This window comes from Mytilinidion resinicola (genome assembly GCF_010093595.1).
Source record: "Mytilinidion resinicola strain CBS 304.34 unplaced genomic scaffold BDZ99scaffold_15, whole genome shotgun sequence".
Lineage (NCBI taxonomy): Eukaryota > Fungi > Ascomycota > Dothideomycetes > Mytilinidiales > Mytilinidiaceae > Mytilinidion > Mytilinidion resinicola.
Window position 1 is genome coordinate 354,758 of NW_022985451.1, and position 19,337 is coordinate 374,094.

Genomic DNA, 19,337 nt, shown 5'->3' on the forward strand with positions numbered 1-19,337 from the left:
CCGGCACGCCGCGCAACTGGACTGGCACATGCTGGGTCCTCCAGGCGGGCGACGAGGGGCTTGGCTGGCCTGTTCCTGGGCGCAAATCCACGCCATGCCGAAGCCGACGGCCAGCGCAAACCGCACCTTGTTCATCCTTCACTTCCACCATCACTCCTTCATCAGCCACCCTTCACCAACACGCTGCCCCATCGCCAACTGCCGCCGTCTACACACCGTTTCTTTCTTTCGTCTGATAGTCGCTCCTTACTTCTTCCCTGCCGGTCCGGCGCTCCGCCATGTATCTCCAGCGCTCTGCGTCTAAGGCAGCGCCCCTGGTGCTCAGGAACGGCGCAAGAGTCTTCCCACGCACCTCCAGACATGCGCCGCAATATGTTACAGCAATTGCCATACTGCTCCCGCACCGGGCTATGGCGACCGACACCTCGACATCCTCGGGTCCTGGAGGAGATTATCCGCCCCTCGGCTTCAATGCTGACCAAGCCAAGAAACCGCTTCCCAAGGAAGCTCCAACCATCAAGGAGCAGGCAACTGTCAGCGACGCAGTCTTGACAAATCCCACCGCTCCCAAAGATGTATCTGCTTCGGCCTCCAAGGCGGCGCCCTCGGACGACAAAACGCTCACAGCGCTAGCTACGGAGAAGGCTACTGAGAAGAAAACCGAAGAAAAGAAGCTTGCCAAGAAGAAAGAGGATGAGAAGAAGCTCACAGTTTGGCAGAAGGTGAAGCGGGAAGCCAACCATTACTGGGATGGAACGAAGCTGCTCGTTACCGAGGTCAGGATCAGTTCAAAACTGGCCGTAAGAATGGCTGCTGGTTACGAACTCACGCGGAGGGAGCACAGACAGGTAATGTATCTCTTTTCAATGAAATGCGAGCTAGCTAACCCGCAAACAGTTGACCAGAACAGTCCAGGATCTGGGTCGATTAGTCCCCTTCTCCGCCTTCGTTCTTGTTCCTTTTGCCGAACTTCTCCTCCCCGTAGCTCTGAAGCTCTTCCCCAACATGCTCCCCAGCACATACGAGGGCCAGAGTGCCAAGGACGTCAAGGCCAAGAACCTGCGGGCCACCCGGAAGGAGGTCAGCAGCTTCCTGCGGCAGACTCTCCAAGAAACTGGTCTGCCTGTAAGCACAGAGAATGCGCAGAGGGAAGAGTTCCATGAGTTCTTCCGTAAGGTCCGGACGACGGGCGAGACACCCACTCAAGCCGACGTCATCAAAGTCTGCAAAATCTTCAAGGATGATTTGACCTTGGACAATCTTTCCCGGCCGCAACTGGTTGCCATCTGCCGGTACATGAACATGACATCGTTCGGCACGGACAACTTCCTCCGTTACCAAGTACGTCACCGCATGCGTCAAATTAAGCGTGACGACCGCGCAATTTCTTTCGAGGGTGTTGAGTCGCTCTCCGTTCCAGAGCTGCAGACGGCTTGTGCTAGCCGCGGTCTCCGCACGCACGGTATGAGTCCCGGTCGTCTCCGGGATGATCTGCAGATGTGGCTCGACCTGAGACTGAAGTACGGCGTTCCATCGACGCTTCTTGTGCTGAGCAACGCCTTCATGTATGCTCAAGGTAAGGAGGCGGAAATGAACTCTCAAATTGATGCCCTCCAAGGTGTGCTATCGAGCATACCCGAGGAGCTGTATCACGAGATCGAACTCGAGGTGCACAGCGCCGAGGGCGCTGCTACCAACAAGCAACGTCTGGAAGTCCTCAAGGAGCAACAGGAGCTCATCGACGAGGAGAACCAACAGAACCAGAGCAATGCGCACAATGCCAACGCGTCGCCGAAGGATCTTGACAATATTGATGAGGATGAGAAGGTTGCTGCGAAGGCTGATGGCCAGGACATCAAGGAAGCTGCCGACGAAGCTGAGGTCGTTGAGAAAGACAAGGAGAAGTCCTCTGCTGAGAAGCGGGAGGAGCTCCTTCAAGAAGAGAAGGAAGCTGATAAGGAGCATGAGACGCAAAAGCTTCAAAAGGAGAAATCTTAGGGTGGTGCAATCTCCACTTGCCATTCTCTATGTATATAGACACATGAGCTCTCATTCATGACGGAGTCCCGGAGCTGCTCCGGGCTCCAAACCCCGTAGAACAAAAATACCCAATGTATCAATACGCACACTATATTATCACCAATTTCATGATCTCACTACGGTACTACGACATAACTTTGCGCACTCTCTTTGCAGTTGGTTCCAGCCTTGCTTCCGGATTTCTAATAAGACGCTGGCCACCCCGAACGACATGGTGAAATAGGCCAATGAGAAGCGTTTGGGGCCGCACTTGTTTGCGTCGTCTTGACTTGTATATCTTATCTGAATTCATGCTAATGCGTCGAAGGGCTTCAGACGTGGTGAGCATGAACGCACAAACTGGTGTCCTACCGTTGTATATGATGCCAAAAGGAGCGTAAACTAATTTTGAGATCAAGCATATCAAACCAAGAATCTACTAGGCGTCGAAACGATTTTTGAAGAATCTGATCTATAGTCATCCTCGAGAGCATTTGGACACTTGTTCTGGCTTCAAACTTACAAAGGTATCTAGTCATCAACCCTGCAAATAACTCACGTGACGACCCCACCTCTATTTCAACCTCATCTTTTTGTTGGATCCGGCTTCAAGCATCGAAAGCAAAGGAAAGCAAGATGTCCTCCTCGCTCCTTCCAGCATCTGCTCTCCCTCTTCCGATCGAGCTCTATCTTCAGATCATTGAACACGTTATCGCCACCCCTCATGGAGCCGTCCCAATTGCGTTTCCCCCATCTGATATCCGCACACGCACATTACACTCGCTCCTTTTTGTCTGTAAACCCATATCCAAAGCTGCGTCTCCCTACCTCTACACCCACTGTCTTCACCTTAACACTCCCTCCCGTGTGGAGAAGATCCGAGCGCAAGCCGGCCCTGTCGACAGCGGCTGGCTCAGCAAATTAATATATGGCAACCCTCAATACGTCGAACCGCCTCGAATTACAAGTCTTTACCTTTGCCATAGCATCCCGGAAGTACGTAAGGTCCTGGTACACATACCAGAGTCCGCTGGTGTCATTGTTTCTGGAAGTGTGTTGAAACACGACTCATGTCGTGTTTGAACACCCACTCAAGTCGCGGTTGAGCACCTATTTTAGTGGCTTTAAACACCGACACCGACAGAAGCCAAAATGGGGTCTTACACACGACTTAAGTGGCACTTGAAGACGACAAACACCAGAGGACCTCGTCTCTGTCCTACTCCCACCCTTCTACTTATGAAAACCCGCTAACATATGTATTGTCACCTTAAGTGGTATCAGTATGAGAATCTTCGGGTGGCCACCAGCCTGCTCAAGCTCGTGGCGCCGACTTTAAAGCGACTCGCGCTGTTCCTCCCTGTCGGCAACGTATCGCAGACTGTGAGGTATGAACTTACCAGCGGCGTGTTGGCTCGCCTTACGGTGCTCGAGGAGCTGGTGAGCACACGAAGTGCTTTCTTCCAAGACCCAGGACCTGACGTCACGCTTCCTTCGCTCCGCCGCCTGGCGCTGACCGGACCACTGCAAGAACAAGAGCTAATTTTCTTGTCGAAATGCACATGTTTGGAGACCCTGGTCTACCGACGCAACTGGTTCGAAGAGTGGTCCGATCCCAAGGAGATTGAGGACGTCTTCAACGCCTACACTGGCCCTGCATTGCGAGTTATGCTAGTGGCCGAGGCCATGGATCATGGCCCGCCAAGGGGCGGTCGGGACTTCCATGAAGATGATCGAGTTAAGTTTTACGAAGTTGACGTGCCGACGAGCTATTACGGGGATGAGAATGATGAACATCCACTATGCTATGAGTTCATTCGGGAAGGTGGGGTCAGAGGGACAGTCTGGGGGGAGAAGGCGAGGAAGATGGAGGATTTCACGACTGCGAGGAGGAGGCTGGAGAGGATTCAGGCGATTCTCAACCAGTGAGCGGAGAGGTGATGATTTTTAGCCTAGCAATGGAAAGATGCGATCCCAGCTGAGAACGATTTTTTGGTATGTCATCTATCGCGGTAACCTTTATCCAGTGCTTATTTTTGCCTCATTTTTTCCAAGCCCCTCAACAACCTAGTGGGAACAAGATGCCTAAAGTGGATATATCCACCGTATGTATGTACCGCAATTACCGCGACGTGGCTTGTAGCACGCTAGCTGACGACGCAGAACAGACCTGAGCAAGTAATCGCGATTTTAAAGTTGGCTGCGAGGCGTCTCAACGTCCCACATTTCGGCTCGATAGAGGCGAGCTGATACGCTGAAGAAACATGCTTAGATTAGCGCTCCGAGCCCCGAGAGCCCCGTGTCGATTAGCTCACCGATACGGTGTCGCATAGATCTAGCGCTTGCTCATCGGAGGCTACCACAGCCATACAAGTAGCTATGGCGCAACATGTGCACCTGCAGTGCATCTCGATCTTACTGTGCTAATTCCTAGCTAAGATCCTAGTTCTACGCCTGAGTAATACAGATCCGGTTTGTGGCGCCCGTGCACCGTGACGTTGAACTTGAATACAGCACTGGCAACCCAAATGTTCAAAAATATTTCTGGATATTATTGAAGCGCAAAGTCAAGGCTACGACTCGGTATTTTTTTTGGAAAATTATTGGTCAAGAATTGGAGGAGATCTACGTTGTTGAATGTTGCGTGCATAGACCACAAACCGGATCTGTATTACTCCTAGTAGAGCCTAGATCCTCGCTTGCGGCGGGGAAGGGCTCCCGCCCGCTCGCATGGATGTACGATTCAGATCTTAGCCCCCACATTTCGACCACTGCCTCTTCACGGATCGGTCCTCCCGCCGGGCTCGTTTCCGTGCCCAGAACCAAGTGCATTTCCCTAATAGTACCCTAACAGTACCACATCCCCACATAGTGGACCTCCATAACGCCTTCGTCTGTGTAAGTGCTTACACCGTGTCTTCCCGTTCTTGCTCCCTAGACTCCTGCAACAAGACCAACCTGTATCTGAGCAAGATCTTTCTTGTTTCTGAGATGTCTTGTGAGGCCATTTACAGCCTCTCTTTACGTCCGATGACGTAGCGCGGAGCCTGAGTCGACTCCGGTATATCTTCTTTTCTGGGCTAATACTGAGCCGGCCTGAAGATTGATTGGCTGCGAGGTCGCTATTTCCCCGTAAAGGCGTCCGGAATTACTCCTCTATACGGCCATCTTGTGGCTTGATCTTAGTGCTGGGCTGCCAGACGTAGGAAAAGGCTGTATGCGTCACGAGTGAAAACTCCAGACGAAGACGCGTCACGAAGGTTGGAGCACCACATCTCAGCTGGGCTTCTTCACAAAATCCCCAGGGGTTCCCCTCTCTGGCGGCACACTCAATCATCTCCGCTCATTTCCGCCCCTGCAAGAACGTCTTCTGTGGCCCCCAGAAACTCCCATATCCCTGGTTGTCGGCGACCTCATCGGTGTGAATTCCAACACTTGATACTAATCCCTGTCTTCCACCTGTAAGCCTCAGCCGGAAGCGCCACCCGCCTCCTCCCCGATGCGCCTCCCGATGGCGCTAAGGCAAGGTTAATAGCTGGTCAAAAGTTTGTAGAGTAGTAGCCACATCTACCCTGGTAACCCTGGTCAACTCCAACTCTTGCGAAGGAGTTGAGTCCTTTTGTACGTTGATTGGTCTCGTTGTCTTTGCGTTATCACACGGTTACTTGATTTCATGTTCCAGAATCTGGATTCCAAATGCGCCGCTAGATGTTCATCACAATGGCGAATCGATTGCCCCTTGATGCTAGGACATTTATATTCGTGGTGGGACTTCATGTAACCCCATTGTCGATCGACAGCCATATCATCGTTCACGGCTTGTGCCAACAGCCTTTGCTCCAATTCGGTAACCTCAGCCTTGTTCTACGATGTCTTATACTCCTGAGCAGTTGGAGGCACGCGAACTCCTGGAAAAGCATGTCGTGATGGCCTTCCTGGTGGCCACTTGGATCTTCGTCATTCTGCGCATTTACGTTCGAGGAAGACTGATCCGTGTGTTTGGTTGGGATGATACTTGGATGATATTAGCACAGGTAACTTCTCCGTTTGGTGTACCACAAGCCTGTCGTTGACCAAGACTCTCTAGCTCATGTTCACTTTATACTGTGCTTTTTTCCTCGTTCTCTTATCATATGGAGGCAACACAGCGATTATGAACTATGACATGCAAACCAAGATCACCAATGTTCGTATCCTCTGGCACGTATTGAGCGGGACTATCCTGACGCATTTTAGTGGAGTATTGCCACGTTTTGCCTCTACATTGCCACCATCTGCTTCCTCAAAGTCTCGCTCGGTTTACTCTTCAACCGCATCGTGATTAAAAAGTGGCAGCGCTTTGTAGTTTACGCCACGGTGGCCGTCAGCACCCTTACGAGCATAGCGGTTCTCTTTTTCATCGTCTTCCGCTGCGGCACAGACGTAGGCGACTTCCTTCCAAGAATGATCGCAGGGCATTGTGCGCCTCGCAGTATAAGCCTAGTTTTTCTATATCTGCATGGCGCGATAAACGTGGCTACCGACTGGATCTTCGCAACATTGCCGATACCTGTTCTCTGGAACGCGAATATGGGAACTAGGACCAAGGTCTCATTCGGCTTCATTCTAGCTCTCGGTGCTGTGTACGTATCCTCCAAGCATGCTACGAGTCTGCTCTGACATCTCGACAGCGGCAGCATTTGCTCGATTGTTCGGTGTTTCTACATCAACGGGGCGTTCCGTCGCGAAGGCTTCTTCTGTAGGTTTTCATCACTGTGGATGCCACACATCTCCTCTGCTAACCTTTCCCAGGGAACTCCGCCACCGCAGCCACCTGGTCCACCATCGAGCCCGGCATCGGCATCATCGTCGCCTCGCTCGCAACCATGCATCCCCTCTTCCGCATCCTCTTCAGGGAAGCCCGCGACTTGTCGTCCCGCTACGGCCAGCCCGTCACTAATCTCTCAAAGCAAACGCGCCGCTCCTTACCCTTCCGCCCTCCCCCGCCTCCCACCTCCACCCCCGATGAATCTCTTGATGTGAGCTCCGTTGAGATGACACGGTCTCCTCCAAGACTCGGGTCAGGCGGGGTCAAGTCTATCCTCAAGACGACGACGAAAGCGTCGACGGTAGAAACCGTGGGCGCGAAGACCGGGCACATCACGCGGGAGATATATATCAGACCGCGCAATACGGGGTCCGAGGATGTCTTCATTGAGATTGATCGAGAAAGCTGGTATATCGAGCCAAGCGATGGCAGGTCTAGCCGTCAGTCGACGTCGCTAGAGCTGGTCAACCAGGCAGTGGGCGCGTTGGAGGAGTATATTGAGACACACGGATTGGAGGATGGGACGGTTGAGCTTGATCGGAGGAGCTTGAATACGATTGATGAGGAGGATGGATGAAGCGTTGCGGGTGTTCATGGGGTTTAGCGGGAAATGGCGAGTGGCACATGTCCCTTTAGGGATGCTTGGTGTATAGGATGGCGTAGTTGGCTGTGTATGGCGTAGTTGGCTGTGTGTGGCGTAGTTGGCTGTGTGTGGCGTAGTTGGTTTTGGATATCCGTTTGTTGGTTGAACATTCTGCAGATGATTTTATAGGGAGGGCAAAGTTACGAGTTGACGCCCTTTCATCCTGTAGTAATTTTGAGTTATAGGCTGCGAGAGCCTTTTGATTGAGAGCGCATTTGACTTGAACATCTCCCCAGTGCCTCAAAAGCGATATACCTGGATCATATGCTGAAGGGATCTAGTCTCTCAATTGAGACTTAGAATGCAAAGTATGCGATGCTTGATTATTGCGTCCGGCTAAATCACTTCCCTATCTTCAAAATCGGCAATAGCAGTAACCTCAACTTCGAGATCCCAGTGATCCAGAACCCTACGGTCTTTGCACGCCTATTCTCTGCATAGGGCTGAGATAGGATCACCCGGCAGCAACGGCACCAAGGGTGCCGATAACCAAAAGTGGGGGAGGAGTGTAAGGTGATCGAGTTCCACTCCCAGCCCCACCAATGCGATAGAGCTACGCATAGTGATACCGTTAGAAGGGTGGCAAGGATGCATCACCGAAATGACACATGATACTAAAAAGATGACTATTGCAGCGGAGAGGACGAGCAATACGAGTTTGGAGTTGAGATCCCTTTTCATTAGTCAGCAAAAATATCTCTGCCGAGCATCATGAAAACTGAACGTGCGCCGCCGATCTTGGACTTCTCGGGTATACTCATTCAATGTTTGATATATTTTGTTCCGTTGAGCTGATTGAATGGCACAGCTTTCTATGGCAATGATGCCACCGCGAAACAGAAACTCGTCGACGACGTACGCCAGTGCTGTCTGCACAATGGCTTCTTCCAGATCACCGGGCATCCCATCCCACTAGAGCTACAGGAGGGCGTCATGAACTGGAACAAAAAGTTCTTTGACTTACCTCTAGAAGAAAAATCCAAAGTCTCACTACGTAAGCCCTACTCTCACTACCTCAGCCAAGAACCAACCCCTAACCTTCCCCCCAGAGACCAACACCTGGAACCGCGGCTACGAGCTCCTGCGCTCCCAAATCCTCGAAGAAGGCACCCAGCCCGAGCTCAAAGAGGGCTTCTACGTCGGCGACGACATCCCCAAAACGCACCCCTACTTTGTCAACAAGCGCCTCAACAGCGGGCCCAACGTGTGGCCCGCCGGCCTCGCGGGCGTCGACGACTTCAAGCGCACCACACAAGCATACTACTACGCCGCCGTCGCGCTAGCCAAGGACATCCTCAAAGTGCTCGCGCTCACGCTCGACCTGCCCGAGGACTTCTTCAGTGCCTACGCCGCGGGCGCCGTCGCGACGATGCGGCTGCTGCACTACCCGCCGCAGCAGTCCGACTCGGACGCGAAGCTCGCGCGGGGGATCGGCGCGCACACGGACTTCGGCGGCATCACGATCCTGATGCAGGACGAGGTCGACGGGCTGCAGGTGTGGGATAAGGAGGTGGCGGACTGGTTCGACGTGACGCCGATTAAGGGCGCGTTTGTGGTGAATCTGGGGAACTTGATGATGCGGTGGTCGAATGATCGGTATATCTCGAATTTGCATCGGGTGATCAATCGCTCCGGGAAGGAGAGGTATTCGATTCCGTTTTTCTTTAGTGGGAATCCGGATTATGTGATTGAGTGTTTGCCGAATTGTAAGAGGGAGGGGGAGGAGAGTAAGTATGCGCCGACGACGGTGGAGAAGGCGGTGTTGGGGGGTTATTCGGATAGTTATGGAAGGGCGGAGCGGTATAAGAAGGCGCAGGAGGCACAGGGGGAGAAGGTGCCTGTGGTCGCGGCGAAGGAGGTTGCGGTTGCGTAAGTGCTTCTATCACGCTGGTTTGGACTATCTTCAATTTACTGTTATAGATTTATTCAATAAAATCACAGAAGCAAGGAACAGCGCTTGTGTTGGGGTTTCAAAGTTCTTTGTATTAGGAGTGTTCCTTGGACTTGTACAGTTATGGTAATTGAGAGTGGAAGATCTATGTGGCCAGCTAATCCTCCAAACACCATGCTAGAAAACATTCAGCCCGTTATGCAAATACCTTATGAAGACACCCTCTATGCCATCGGTAAGGAGCACCTTAGAACTGTGATTCAAACAATTTTAGCAAATCCTCATCCGGGGGTGTCGAGGTCCTGAGGGTTAGACAGCGGAAGTAGAAGAATCGATCGAGGGAGTGTCGAAAGGATTCTCACCAGAAGCGCTCCTGCGGGAAGATTTGAACTCTTCCCAGTCTTTCGCCAATTTGGTATACTGGTCGCGATCCCAATCGCAATGAGCGCCTTCACGGAGAAGATTGAACATCGCCCGAGCCATGCGATACGGCGGTTCATAGACATAGCGAAGAAACTCAGGGCCAACAGCTTCGTCGAAGGTGCGCTTCAACTCTTGTCCCTCGAGGGTTTTGGGGTCAGTGAGGGCTTGGGTCTCGTCATCTTCTTCGCAGTCCTCGTCCGGAGTCCAGATCCAATGCGGTGCAGCGCAGACCAGGAATTCGGGACCAAAGACAGCGCTGTCCCAGTCAAGGATGCCCTGGATGGTGACAGTAGATTCGTCGCGGACCTCGACAATGACGTTGCGAGCGAAGAAATCGAGATGGCAAAGGGAGAATGTGGTGTCGGAGAAAAAGCCCATCTCGCTCATTTCAGTCGCGATCTTGCCCACATTAATCCACATGTCCCCATAAGTATCCTGCATAAGTCCCCAGCTATCAGCATCCTCGGCATGCATTCGTGCAGCTAGATCCAGGTAGAAATCTAGGACGGATTCTGGTTGAGCAGGAGATGTAATGTCTGTAAGGGGTGACGGTCCCTGGTACCATCCACGACGGGGAACTTCTATGCGGAAAATTTCAGGCGGTTCATCTGTTCCTTCCCGAATAGACTTGGGAGACACGAAACCTCCGTATGGTTGGCGGACTTTTTGCATATCTAAAAGTACTCGCGCCCACTCCTTGGTGACCGAAATCTTCTGTTGGTGGTTGAGTGTGTCCCAGACAGCATTGAGATCAGAGCCGAGAATTCGCTCTTGGATGGAGTAGGAATGAGAGAGGGCGTTATCTTGGGTCAGATCGAAGTGAGTGATGCCTGGGACGGGGAGCGATGTATGGTGAGCTACATATCGGAACATAGCGATCTCATAAGTGATATCCGGATCATCGACACGCGGTATACGGAGAATGTATTGGCGCAGTTGCTCCTGCTCGACGGATCCGAGACAGAAGGCGAAGAAACGCCTCAGTCGTGTCAGAAAGTAGGCCGCTGAGTGCTTCTTCGCGTGGTGGGGATGAATAGTAATGCTGATGATTCGATTGAAGGAGCCGCCTCGAAGACGATCGATCTGGAATGCATCTAGTCCCGCGGCGGGCCAAAGCGCGCGGCAAAGGGCAAGGACACGAGTCTTGTAAGACTCAAAGGGTTCTTGCTCGTTACGAACGGTCGAGGTTTCAGAGATGTCGGAGGCAGCATCGTCGTTGTCGGAAGCGGCACCGTCATGATCTAGAGCGGCATCATCGTTGTCGGCAGGTTCAGGAATTTTATCGATACCGAGACGGTCTTCGCTCCGCTGGAGTGAGATTGGGGTTATTGCTGGAGCAGCGATTGGATTCATAGCGGCTAGCTTTTCGGTCTATTTGCTAGCTAAGTCACCAGCTGGTTGAGGAGGTGGACATAGTAGGCGGCTGCTACCAAGGTATAGAAGAGAAGTTAGGTTCAGGGTTGGGGTGTGGTTGTGCTGTGTGGAGAGTCGCAAGTGTAGGAGAAATGCAGCGAGCGAAGGAAAGAACTTAAATGCTAGTTTCACAGGTGAATTGTCAAAGCAGAGGGTGCCTATTGGTGAATCAATGCCTATTTGGACACGACTGAACAATGTCCTCGCAGGCAGCAAACACACATCATCAGATTAGTCTACTGATCACTACTTTGACATTGTCTAGAGTGAAAATAAGATCTTACATTTTCCTTTGTCGATGAAGCCCGTGAAGTTGGGAAGTAGTCAACTAGTTAACTAACGTAGTCGGCAAGCTAGTGGGCCATGCAAGCTAGTGGGCCACCCAATTTTTGGTGCGATTTAGACCTTTTAGCACCCCAGCAATCTCAACAACTACGAGATATAAAGTATAGCTTTAAGATTGCATATACTATCTAGCTCATTTTAATAGCTAAGAGAATGTTTGGAGCAGTATAGCAGCGTAATCCTATTATATTGTAGGTATTACTTGATTTTAGGGGCCAAAACTAGGCAACATTTTACTGCGGCTAAACAGGGCTATCAAGAGATCTAAAAAATTAACAGATGATATTAAAATAACCACGGATATCATTATCCTAAGTCACAACCTGGAATATTCTGTGATTGTTAAGATTGCTAGGGTGCTAAAAGGTCTAAATCGCACCAATAATTGGGTGGCCCACTAGCTTGCATGGCCCACTAGCTTGCCGACTACGTTAGTGTGCCTAGCATGCTTATTAATCAATATTCTTCCCTCCACCTAAATCCGACTTCAACCTCATTCCATTAGATTCTTCGAGAGCAACCGCTCTAACTCCAACAATGTCTTGGCTCAGATAAAAGACTGTGTATTATAAGACGGCGATTGGATATTCGATGTTCGCCCTACTCTTCTCAAAAGGTGACGTTAGCTATTCTAAACTGGTGAAGTATTTTCTAGTTCTTTAAAAGATTTAAGACGAATTACATCGATTATACGCATCTAGGGATTTCTCAAATAGGAGTTGTCATTAGACATATATAAATTATGTTACGTCACTTTCAAACATGGCTATCAGGCACAATTTAGGGGTATAGATTGATTGATATACGAGTGTCCAAGCCAAAGCTCAGATGCGCCACCATAAAGTGAGCATCCCGCAAAGTAGATACAACCTCTATCTCCATCCTGTCGAGTGGAAAAGATCATGTGTGTGTTGTCAGGAATACTGGAGAAGGAGATGTTGCTCGAAGATATCGATGGCCTAGTGTCGATGTCGAACGGAATGAAAACCCTCTCAGATCATTACAGACCTATCAGCCATGTCAGTTCTAAAACTCGAGCATTCCTATTGGGTGAACGATTACCGGGACGACTCAAATCCTAGGGCCTCGCTTGGCCGCAAATGGGGCAGCTAGTAGCAGAGCTACGCCATGCCTCCTCGCGTGTGGTGCAGAGCCATTGGTATAGAGCGCAGTATACCGGATCACCTTGAGGCTTGGATTTGGTAGCTACGCAGTTCTACGTACCCCTCAATTTCTCTGAGCAGTTGTGCGAGTACTTGGGCATTGTGAGAGGGGCGTGGTTGACGGATTATGTGTTCTGGGTGCGGAGAGCCTTAGCAAATGGTGTGAACCGATATTCAATCTTGCAGATTGAATTGCGACTTACGGTGGATGTTGGTGTTGGTGGTTGTGATTGAATATGGTTGGTGTAAGCTCCAAGGCTTCAGGGGGAATTTTATGCCGCCAGGCGCTGGCTTGTTTGAACAGCAGACACTCACCTTTACAGCTTACCTAGAGCCGCTACCTAACGCTGCCTGCTGCTGCGAACAGCCCGCGAGCTTCCGCTGGAGGGGCTCAATTCAAGTCTATCGTTTCGAACAATCGATAAACTAGGTAGGCCACCTCAGACAGTAGTCTACAGCTATACACATAAAGTTGTTCTGGTGCTCGCTCATTCCTCACATGCGATATGCTCGGTATGAAACGGCTCTGCGGCTCGATAACAAGAGGTATAATTTCGAAGGTGCGTGACATATCTCTTGCCAGGGGAGCAGCCGCGCTCATGAATCACTGCCAGCAGATCCGCGTCAAGCCAAAGAAGACCATTCACTCAATTTGGCAAGAAACTTTAGGTATTTGAAGTACCTCGATTTCTAGAGTCTACAACCAACACACCATCCTCAACACACCATCCTCAACACACCACTATACACCAACAAAACACACTTACTCAACACACCAAACACTCTCAACAACAGTCACTATGCCTCGTGGAGGAGCTTCTACGCAGCACAAATGCCCCTTGAAGGATAAAGGTAAGGGTAATTGCAGGCCGAATAAGGTGAACGGTGTCAAAATCTGCACCGCGCATCAATGGGTTTGCAAGAACACCACAACTTGCAGTGGCAAGGGAAAGCAATACCAGCTCAAGACCGAGAACTGCAAGGCCTGTGGAGCTGCCCACCCGTAGATTGATGTCGTGAAGGAAAGACTCTCCTGCAAATTGACGGGAGTTCTAGGATAAATTGACGCAGCTAGCCAAAAGCCATTCCAACTAGCCAAGAATCAGGACGGCTTTGAGCATTGCTAGCGGCGGACACACGATTCGGCGATCGCACACTATTCTCTCTAGACGAAGGGCCTCCGGGAGGTCACTAACGATTACATCTTTACGACTTCAACTCTTCTCGACAGTTCAAATCAGCTGGTGTTTATCTATGTTTCTGGCGGCAAGGACGATACACTAAGAAACATGCCGGCTGGACAATAAACAATATACTCGACAAGATAGAGGAGGAGAAGTTGCACATACATCATGGGGCGCTCACTTGAAAGTGGCGCATTAGATGGAGTTTTTTCTTGAACATTATACCCCGAGTTGAACATAACTCACAGTAATCACACACATTAACCCAAATCATTCTCGTTAACAGCTGCTTTGGGGGCTGCCAGCAGTTCTTAATAAGGGCTAGATCTGGTGAACTGTGAACGTTGAAGTAGTACTCCAGCCCATTCTGCTCTTTCCAAGTCTGAACAATGTTCTTCTTCCCTGTGCCATGGCCACTATCTCCATCCTCTTTTAGGATAAAGTTGTTACCCCTTTGGATCTAAGGCTTTGCAAGGGGCTCCAGGATCTGGTCCCGATAGACCTTGAGAGTTATCTTTCTATTTAAATTTGAGGGGACATCATAGAAGGAGAGAGGCGATTTGAAGTTGTATCCAACAGCTGCCCATAAATATAGCCTTTTCTGAGCATTCTTAACCTGGCGTTTGTCTTGTTCCTGAATGCAATTAGGGAAGTAGCGCTCTCCTGGTTCTCTAATAATTCGAAGCTTGCCTGTGAAGGATAAGAATTGGACGCTGAAGGATAAGAATTGGACACTGAGGTATAAGAACTGGACGCTGAAGCGTGAGAATTGGACACTGAAGCATGAGAATTGGATGCAAGAGAATAAGTGAATGTGCATTGTGGTCTAATGCCCCAATGCACCTTATCTGAGAAGCGAACTCTATGCCAATTGCTTGGTTCTGGGTACCTCCTGAGCACATATTCTGCCCATTCCTTTTAATCCTTCCTGGTCCTTTCATTCACCCATCCTTTCCAACAGGCTATGCACTTGTGATAGTTTATTGCCCCTAATGCACGCTGTACTGTTCGCCCAGAAACAATAGAGCTATTTAGATGCTTAATTCCAGCCTCGAAAGTAAGCTGCTCCCAGGTGAGTGCTCGTGCCTCGAAGCCTTCCTCTTGAATGATGCCCTTAAGCAGCCTTAATTCACTCTTTCCAATTAGGGCCTTCCTCCCTCTTCTCTCCTCTTTCTCTGGGTTGTTATGGTGCCTCCTTAAGTGATCTTTAAGCATGTTCCATCCTCTTGTATAGCCCGCTCCAAAATGGCGAAAGACAGCCTCATTTTCGCCTGTGACTCCCTTTGCCTTGTTGTAGGAAACAGCCCCTTAGACGTGGGCCTTGGTAGGCGTCTCAAAATTAGGTGGGCCAGGTGGGCTAGACATGAGTGAATGTAGCTGGTAGTTGAGTAGTGGTTGGTATAGGGCCGGGCCAAAATTTGGTGGAGGGAAGATGCCTAGCGCAACGCTTAGGTGTACGCGTTTTTCTGTCAGCCGCGTGGGAGGTTGCGGTTGCGTAGGCGCTTTCATCACTTCAATTTCAAAAATTTACTGTTACAGTATCAACTTCGTATTCGAAGCTTTCTAAAACCATTAATGTGCGTCCCTGCGTAGCGAGAAACCCTGCGTGGCGAGAAAATCAGACTCTGTGCACACATTAATATTTCCTACAGTTCTGTATAAGTCGTGTACTATGCCCACTGTTGAACATTCATAACACCTCCCACCTGAAAATTACGTTCACATCGTCGCCTTCGCGTCTGTTATAAAAAGGCGTTATCCGAGCCTTAGAACCTCACTACCATGTTAGGAAGTCGTTATCGGCCTTGTGGCTGCTATCGCACGGCAAATTCATGCTAGGTCGCCACGTCGATCGGTACCTCCAAATGAAGCGACCACCAATGGCGGTTAGTGCGAGATAGTTCCGTGATAATCAAGTAGTTAAGGCCTCTGACCTGTGGTTGTGCGAAGTCTCGCTTTATCTTGCTGACCCTCGGAATATATAAAAATCCGACTCCGGAGCAGTATTCATAGGACTGGTGACCGCTACGCACACTTCATCTCCTATCCCTTCGCACGCTGATTTACGTCCACAGTTATCGATAAGGATTCGGCCAATTAGAGGCTCCGAATTAGGCCCCCGTGATGAGGCCTACACCCGGCTGAGGCAATTCAAATACGTGTAGCAGCTATATACAAGCTAGTCTATAGAGTTAAGCTTGGCCATATAATCCTTCCATCCCGTGCAAATAGAAGTAGCTGAGCCCTTGGACGGCCGGTGATCCTTGGCGTACTCGTTCGTCCAGCGCACCATCTTCTCTACCATTTCATCGGTAAAGAATAGGCGGAATAGGGCCACAGGATCATGCTGATCAAGACCTGGAGGTATATTGGGGGTGCCGGGCGCGTCGTAGTTGTTGATTTGTAGTGGCTCGAATGCAGGCAGCGGCGTAGGCTTGGGGTAGGGAAGTTTGGGGTGTTTGTAAGGCTTCGGGTCCTTCTGCACGTAGTCGACATTATTAGATGTCCGTGGCATTGTAGAGTATTTGATTGTGGATAATAACTAGCTATTTGGCTTGTTTACGTGCTGGCGCGTACGTTGGGGCACGGGCTTGGCGTGCGAAGGGATACACGACCGCCACCTTTTCACCAGTAAGCGGAAGCCTTGGCACCACACCTTATGTATCCGGCACCATTAGTCTAGGCACGTGATTTGCCACGGTACAAGAAGGTACACAGCTTGAGCTGACAAGGGTATAGCCGGTGCGGGAACGGTGGCAACGTCGAGTGCTAAACCATTCTCACCACCGTATAAAGTTGCTGATTAAGCGCTATTGCTATGTCACGTGATGTGAAGATGCTAAAGCTCAGCCGCGTTGCTGCCTGGCCCAACATCTGCAACTTCCATAGGGTGTTATTCTATGAATTTTCCAGCCAGCACAAGTCATAGTCCTTTGACTGCTCAACCTATGCACGTCCTGCTTACGTCTATTGCAATTATTTCCTTGCCTAGAGCCCTCCAGCAATCCTCTCATGCGTCTTTTGCAGCTTAACGATGCCGGGGAATTCAGCCTGGTCGAATATGTCGGGAAGAATATTCCACCTTACGCTGTTCTTTCACACAGATGGGGAGCGGATGACGAGGAGGTCACTTTTAAAGACATAGTGAAAGGTACAGGCAAGAGCAAAGCTGGCTATACAAAGATCCAATTTTGTTGGAAACAAGCTGCCAGGAACGACCTCCAACACTTCTGGATAGACACCTGCTGCATTGACAAGTCAAGCAGCGCTGAGCTTTCAGAAGCCATCAACTCCATGTTTTGCTGGTACCAGGATGCAGCAAGATGCTACGTGTATCTGCCTGATGTTTCAGACAGCCCTCCTAATGAAGATGGCAAATCCTCTCAGAGATGGAAACCATCATTTAAAAAAAGCAAATGGTTTAGTCGTGGCTGGACACTTCAAGAGCTTATTGCCCCGGCATCCGTTGAGTTCTTCTCCAAGCAGGGAACACGGCTTGGCGACAAGCGATCACTAGAACAATCTCTCCATGAGATAACAGGAATCGCCATTCAAGCCCTTCGAGGAAGCCCTATGTCTTGTTTTACGACGGATGAGCGCATGTCATGGGCTGCAAGACGAGAAACAAAACGCGAAGAGGATGCGGCATATTCTCTGCTATGCATTTTCAACATCCACATGCCACTTATATACGGCGAAGGACAGAAGAAAGCGTTAATTCGGCTGCGGAAGGAGATTGAAGAGCCTTTAAAGGACCAACCGCCTGCTAAGCCCCCCCCGTCCTTAACCGTCCCCTTCCGGCGGGATGCCGACTTCATCAGCCGCGACAGCCTCAACCAGGTACGCCAGATCTGCGCCAGGCCGGCAGCTCGCGCGGCACTTGTCGGACTTGGAGGCGTTGGGTGAGTGCTGTACCTCACAAGCGTAACGCCAACGCTAATAGCCTGCACAGGAAGTCCCAGATCGCCATCGAATATGCCTACCAGGTGCGAGACGAGTCGCCGACAACGTGGGTGTTTTGGGTGCATGCAAGCACACGAGCGAGGTTCGAGGAAGGCTATCGTAGAATTGTTCAAGCGACGAGGATGGATGGGTGGGACAACCCCAAAGCAGACGTCCTCCAGCTCGTCCGAAGCTGGCTATGCGACGAGTCGAACGGGCGGTGGGTGATGGTTGTCGACAACGCTGATGATTCAACCGTCTTCTTCCCTCTACTCGGCAGGGCGAAAGCGGCGGGAGTTGGCAATCCGGCTCAAGCAGCAGAGCCGCTGTCAGACTTCCTACCGCAATCGCCAAATGGGTCCATCCTCATCACCTCTCGGAGCCGAGATGTGGCGCACAGACTAATGGGACGCGGAGATTGCCTCGTGGAGGTCAAGCCGATGGACAAGGGCGAAGCACTAGCTCTTCTCCAGGTGAAGCTCAGCTTCAATGCGAACGAGCACAACGCGATCGAACTACTTCAAGCCCTCGACCACATGCCCCTTGCCATCACGCAGGCGGCGGCTTATATTGAACAGAGAGCGCCGCGTATGACCATCTCGCGATACATAGACGAAGTTCGCAGAAACGACTATGACCGAGCCCGTCTGCTTACGAAGGACGTAGGAGACGATCGCAGGGACGGCAGAGCGTCTAACTCCATCATTGCCACCTGGCAGATCTCGTTCGCACACATCCGGAAGGAGATGCCCACAGCGGCCCGGCTGCTGTCTTTGATGAGCCTTTTCGACAGGCAGGCTATCCCGGAGTCGCTTCTTTATGGTCGATATCGGCAAGAAGATGATGCAGAGGCCCACTTTGAAGACGATATCTACATATTAACCAGCTATTCGCTAGTTGAGATAAGCGTAGACGGGAGCGAATTTAAGATGCATCGGTTAGTGCAGTTCTCGATAAAGAAATGGCTAGAGCTGTACAACGAACTAGAGAGCTGGAAGAAAGTGTACGTAACACTCATGGACGATAACTACCCAGTGGGACGGCACGAGAACTGGACGGTATGTCAAGCGCTGTTTCCGCATGCTCAGTCAGCAGTAGGGTGCCGGCCGACTGATATAGAGGCGCTAAAGGCGTGGGCATCAGCACTTTTCAAGGCTGCGTGGTATGCTAGCGAGATGGGACAATACAACGCAGCGAAGGAGATGGGTGATAGTGCTTTACAGGCAAGAGAAGCTATCCTAGGAGCGGAGCACCTAGACACGCTAAATAGCGTGAATAGTCTTGGCTTAGTATTATCATGGCAAGGCAAGTATAAAGAGGCCGAAGCGATGCATCAACGTGCGCTAGAAACAAAAGACAGGGTGATTGGAGCGGAGCATCCTTCCACGCTGACCAGCATGGCCAACCTGGCGTCGACGTACAGCAATCAAGGGCGGTGGAACGAGGCCGAAGAGCTGTTTGTGCAAGTGATGGAGACGAGCTCGAGGGTGCTTGGGGCCGAGCATCC

The 19,337-nt window shown here is 50.8% G+C and overlaps 8 protein-coding genes across 8 annotated transcripts in view; 6 read left to right on the plus strand and 2 right to left on the minus strand.

The window, feature by feature from the left end:
• Nucleotides 1-125: 125 nt before the first annotated feature.
• Nucleotides 126-2,094, plus strand: BDZ99DRAFT_448227 (LETM1-domain-containing protein). Its single transcript, XM_033718051.1, has 2 exons — nt 126-848; nt 898-2,094. The coding sequence occupies exons 1-2, from the start codon at nt 279-281 to the stop codon at nt 1,996-1,998; spliced, it is 1,671 nt and encodes a 556-aa protein (XP_033573693.1). The 5' UTR covers nt 126-278; the 3' UTR covers nt 1,999-2,094.
• A 544-nt stretch (nt 2,095-2,638) lies between these two features.
• On the plus strand, nt 2,639-3,418 carry BDZ99DRAFT_465525 (uncharacterized protein). The gene has a single exon (XM_033720561.1). The coding sequence runs from the start codon at nt 2,656-2,658 to the stop codon at nt 3,100-3,102; it is 447 nt and encodes a 148-aa protein (XP_033573694.1). The 5' UTR covers nt 2,639-2,655; the 3' UTR covers nt 3,103-3,418.
• A 224-nt stretch (nt 3,419-3,642) lies between these two features.
• Nucleotides 3,643-3,918, plus strand: BDZ99DRAFT_347929 (uncharacterized protein; the record flags this gene model as incomplete). The annotated part of the gene is made up of 1 exon (XM_033714456.1): nt 3,643-3,918. A coding segment is annotated over one exon (276 nt), but the record flags the coding sequence as incomplete, so codon positions are not given.
• Nucleotides 3,919-5,733: 1,815 nt separating this feature from the next.
• BDZ99DRAFT_465527 (uncharacterized protein) lies at nt 5,734-7,602 on the plus strand. The gene is made up of 5 exons (XM_033720562.1): nt 5,734-6,053; nt 6,107-6,205; nt 6,256-6,641; nt 6,690-6,757; nt 6,811-7,602. Exons 1-5 carry the CDS (start codon nt 5,889-5,891, stop codon nt 7,401-7,403), a joined length of 1,311 nt encoding a protein of 436 aa, XP_033573696.1. The 5' UTR covers nt 5,734-5,888; the 3' UTR covers nt 7,404-7,602.
• A 443-nt stretch (nt 7,603-8,045) lies between these two features.
• BDZ99DRAFT_465528 (Clavaminate synthase-like protein) lies at nt 8,046-9,557 on the plus strand. Its single transcript, XM_033720563.1, has 3 exons — nt 8,046-8,220; nt 8,278-8,463; nt 8,519-9,557. The coding sequence occupies exons 1-3, from the start codon at nt 8,181-8,183 to the stop codon at nt 9,340-9,342; spliced, it is 1,050 nt and encodes a 349-aa protein (XP_033573697.1). The 5' UTR covers nt 8,046-8,180; the 3' UTR covers nt 9,343-9,557.
• Nucleotides 9,497-11,136, minus strand: BDZ99DRAFT_448235 (uncharacterized protein; the record flags this gene model as incomplete). Its single annotated transcript, XM_033718052.1, has 2 exons — nt 9,497-10,161; nt 10,525-11,136. The coding sequence occupies 2 exons, from the start codon at nt 11,134-11,136 to the stop codon at nt 9,670-9,672; spliced, it is 1,104 nt and encodes a 367-aa protein (XP_033573698.1). The 3' UTR covers nt 9,497-9,669.
• A 4,795-nt stretch (nt 11,137-15,931) lies between these two features.
• Nucleotides 15,932-16,423, minus strand: BDZ99DRAFT_573468 (uncharacterized protein). Its single transcript, XM_033728299.1, has one exon. The coding sequence runs from the start codon at nt 16,401-16,403 to the stop codon at nt 16,068-16,070; it is 336 nt and encodes a 111-aa protein (XP_033573699.1). The 5' UTR covers nt 16,404-16,423; the 3' UTR covers nt 15,932-16,067.
• Nucleotides 16,424-16,857: 434 nt separating this feature from the next.
• BDZ99DRAFT_448242 (HET-domain-containing protein) overlaps nt 16,858-19,337 on the plus strand; it is a gene marked incomplete at its 3' end in the record, with an annotated part of 2,676 nt that continues 196 nt past the window's right edge. Inside the window, exons 1-3 of the mRNA XM_033718053.1 lie at nt 16,858-17,790; nt 17,841-18,888; nt 18,961-19,337. The exon at nt 18,961-19,337 is cut by the window's right edge and continues 196 nt beyond it. Coding sequence (XP_033573700.1) covers nt 16,901-17,790; nt 17,841-18,888; nt 18,961-19,337 — 2,315 coding nt within the window. The remainder of the gene's footprint in view (nt 17,791-17,840; nt 18,889-18,960) is intronic.

Coding starts and splice junctions, on each gene's coding strand:
- BDZ99DRAFT_448227 (XM_033718051.1), top strand. CDS start 279: ATGTATCTCCAGCGCTCTGCGTCTAAGGCAGCGCCCCTGGTGCTCAGG. Junction 849..897: donor CGCGGAGGGAGCACAGACAG/GTAATGTATCTC, acceptor ACCCGCAAACAG/TTGACCAGAACAGTCCAGGA.
- BDZ99DRAFT_465525 (XM_033720561.1), top strand. CDS start 2,656: ATGTCCTCCTCGCTCCTTCCAGCATCTGCTCTCCCTCTTCCGATCGAG.
- BDZ99DRAFT_465527 (XM_033720562.1), top strand. CDS start 5,889: ATGTCTTATACTCCTGAGCAGTTGGAGGCACGCGAACTCCTGGAAAAG. Junction 6,642..6,689: donor ATTCTAGCTCTCGGTGCTGT/GTACGTATCCTC, acceptor ACATCTCGACAG/CGGCAGCATTTGCTCGATTG. Junction 6,758..6,810: donor CCGTCGCGAAGGCTTCTTCT/GTAGGTTTTCAT, acceptor AACCTTTCCCAG/GGAACTCCGCCACCGCAGCC.
- BDZ99DRAFT_465528 (XM_033720563.1), top strand. CDS start 8,181: ATGAAAACTGAACGTGCGCCGCCGATCTTGGACTTCTCGG. Junction 8,221..8,277: donor GCCGATCTTGGACTTCTCGG/GTATACTCATTC, acceptor TGAATGGCACAG/CTTTCTATGGCAATGATGCC. Junction 8,464..8,518: donor AAAATCCAAAGTCTCACTAC/GTAAGCCCTACT, acceptor CCTTCCCCCCAG/AGACCAACACCTGGAACCGC.
- BDZ99DRAFT_573468 (XM_033728299.1), bottom strand. CDS start 16,403: ATGCCACGGACATCTAATAATGTCGACTACGTGCAGAAGGACCCGAAG.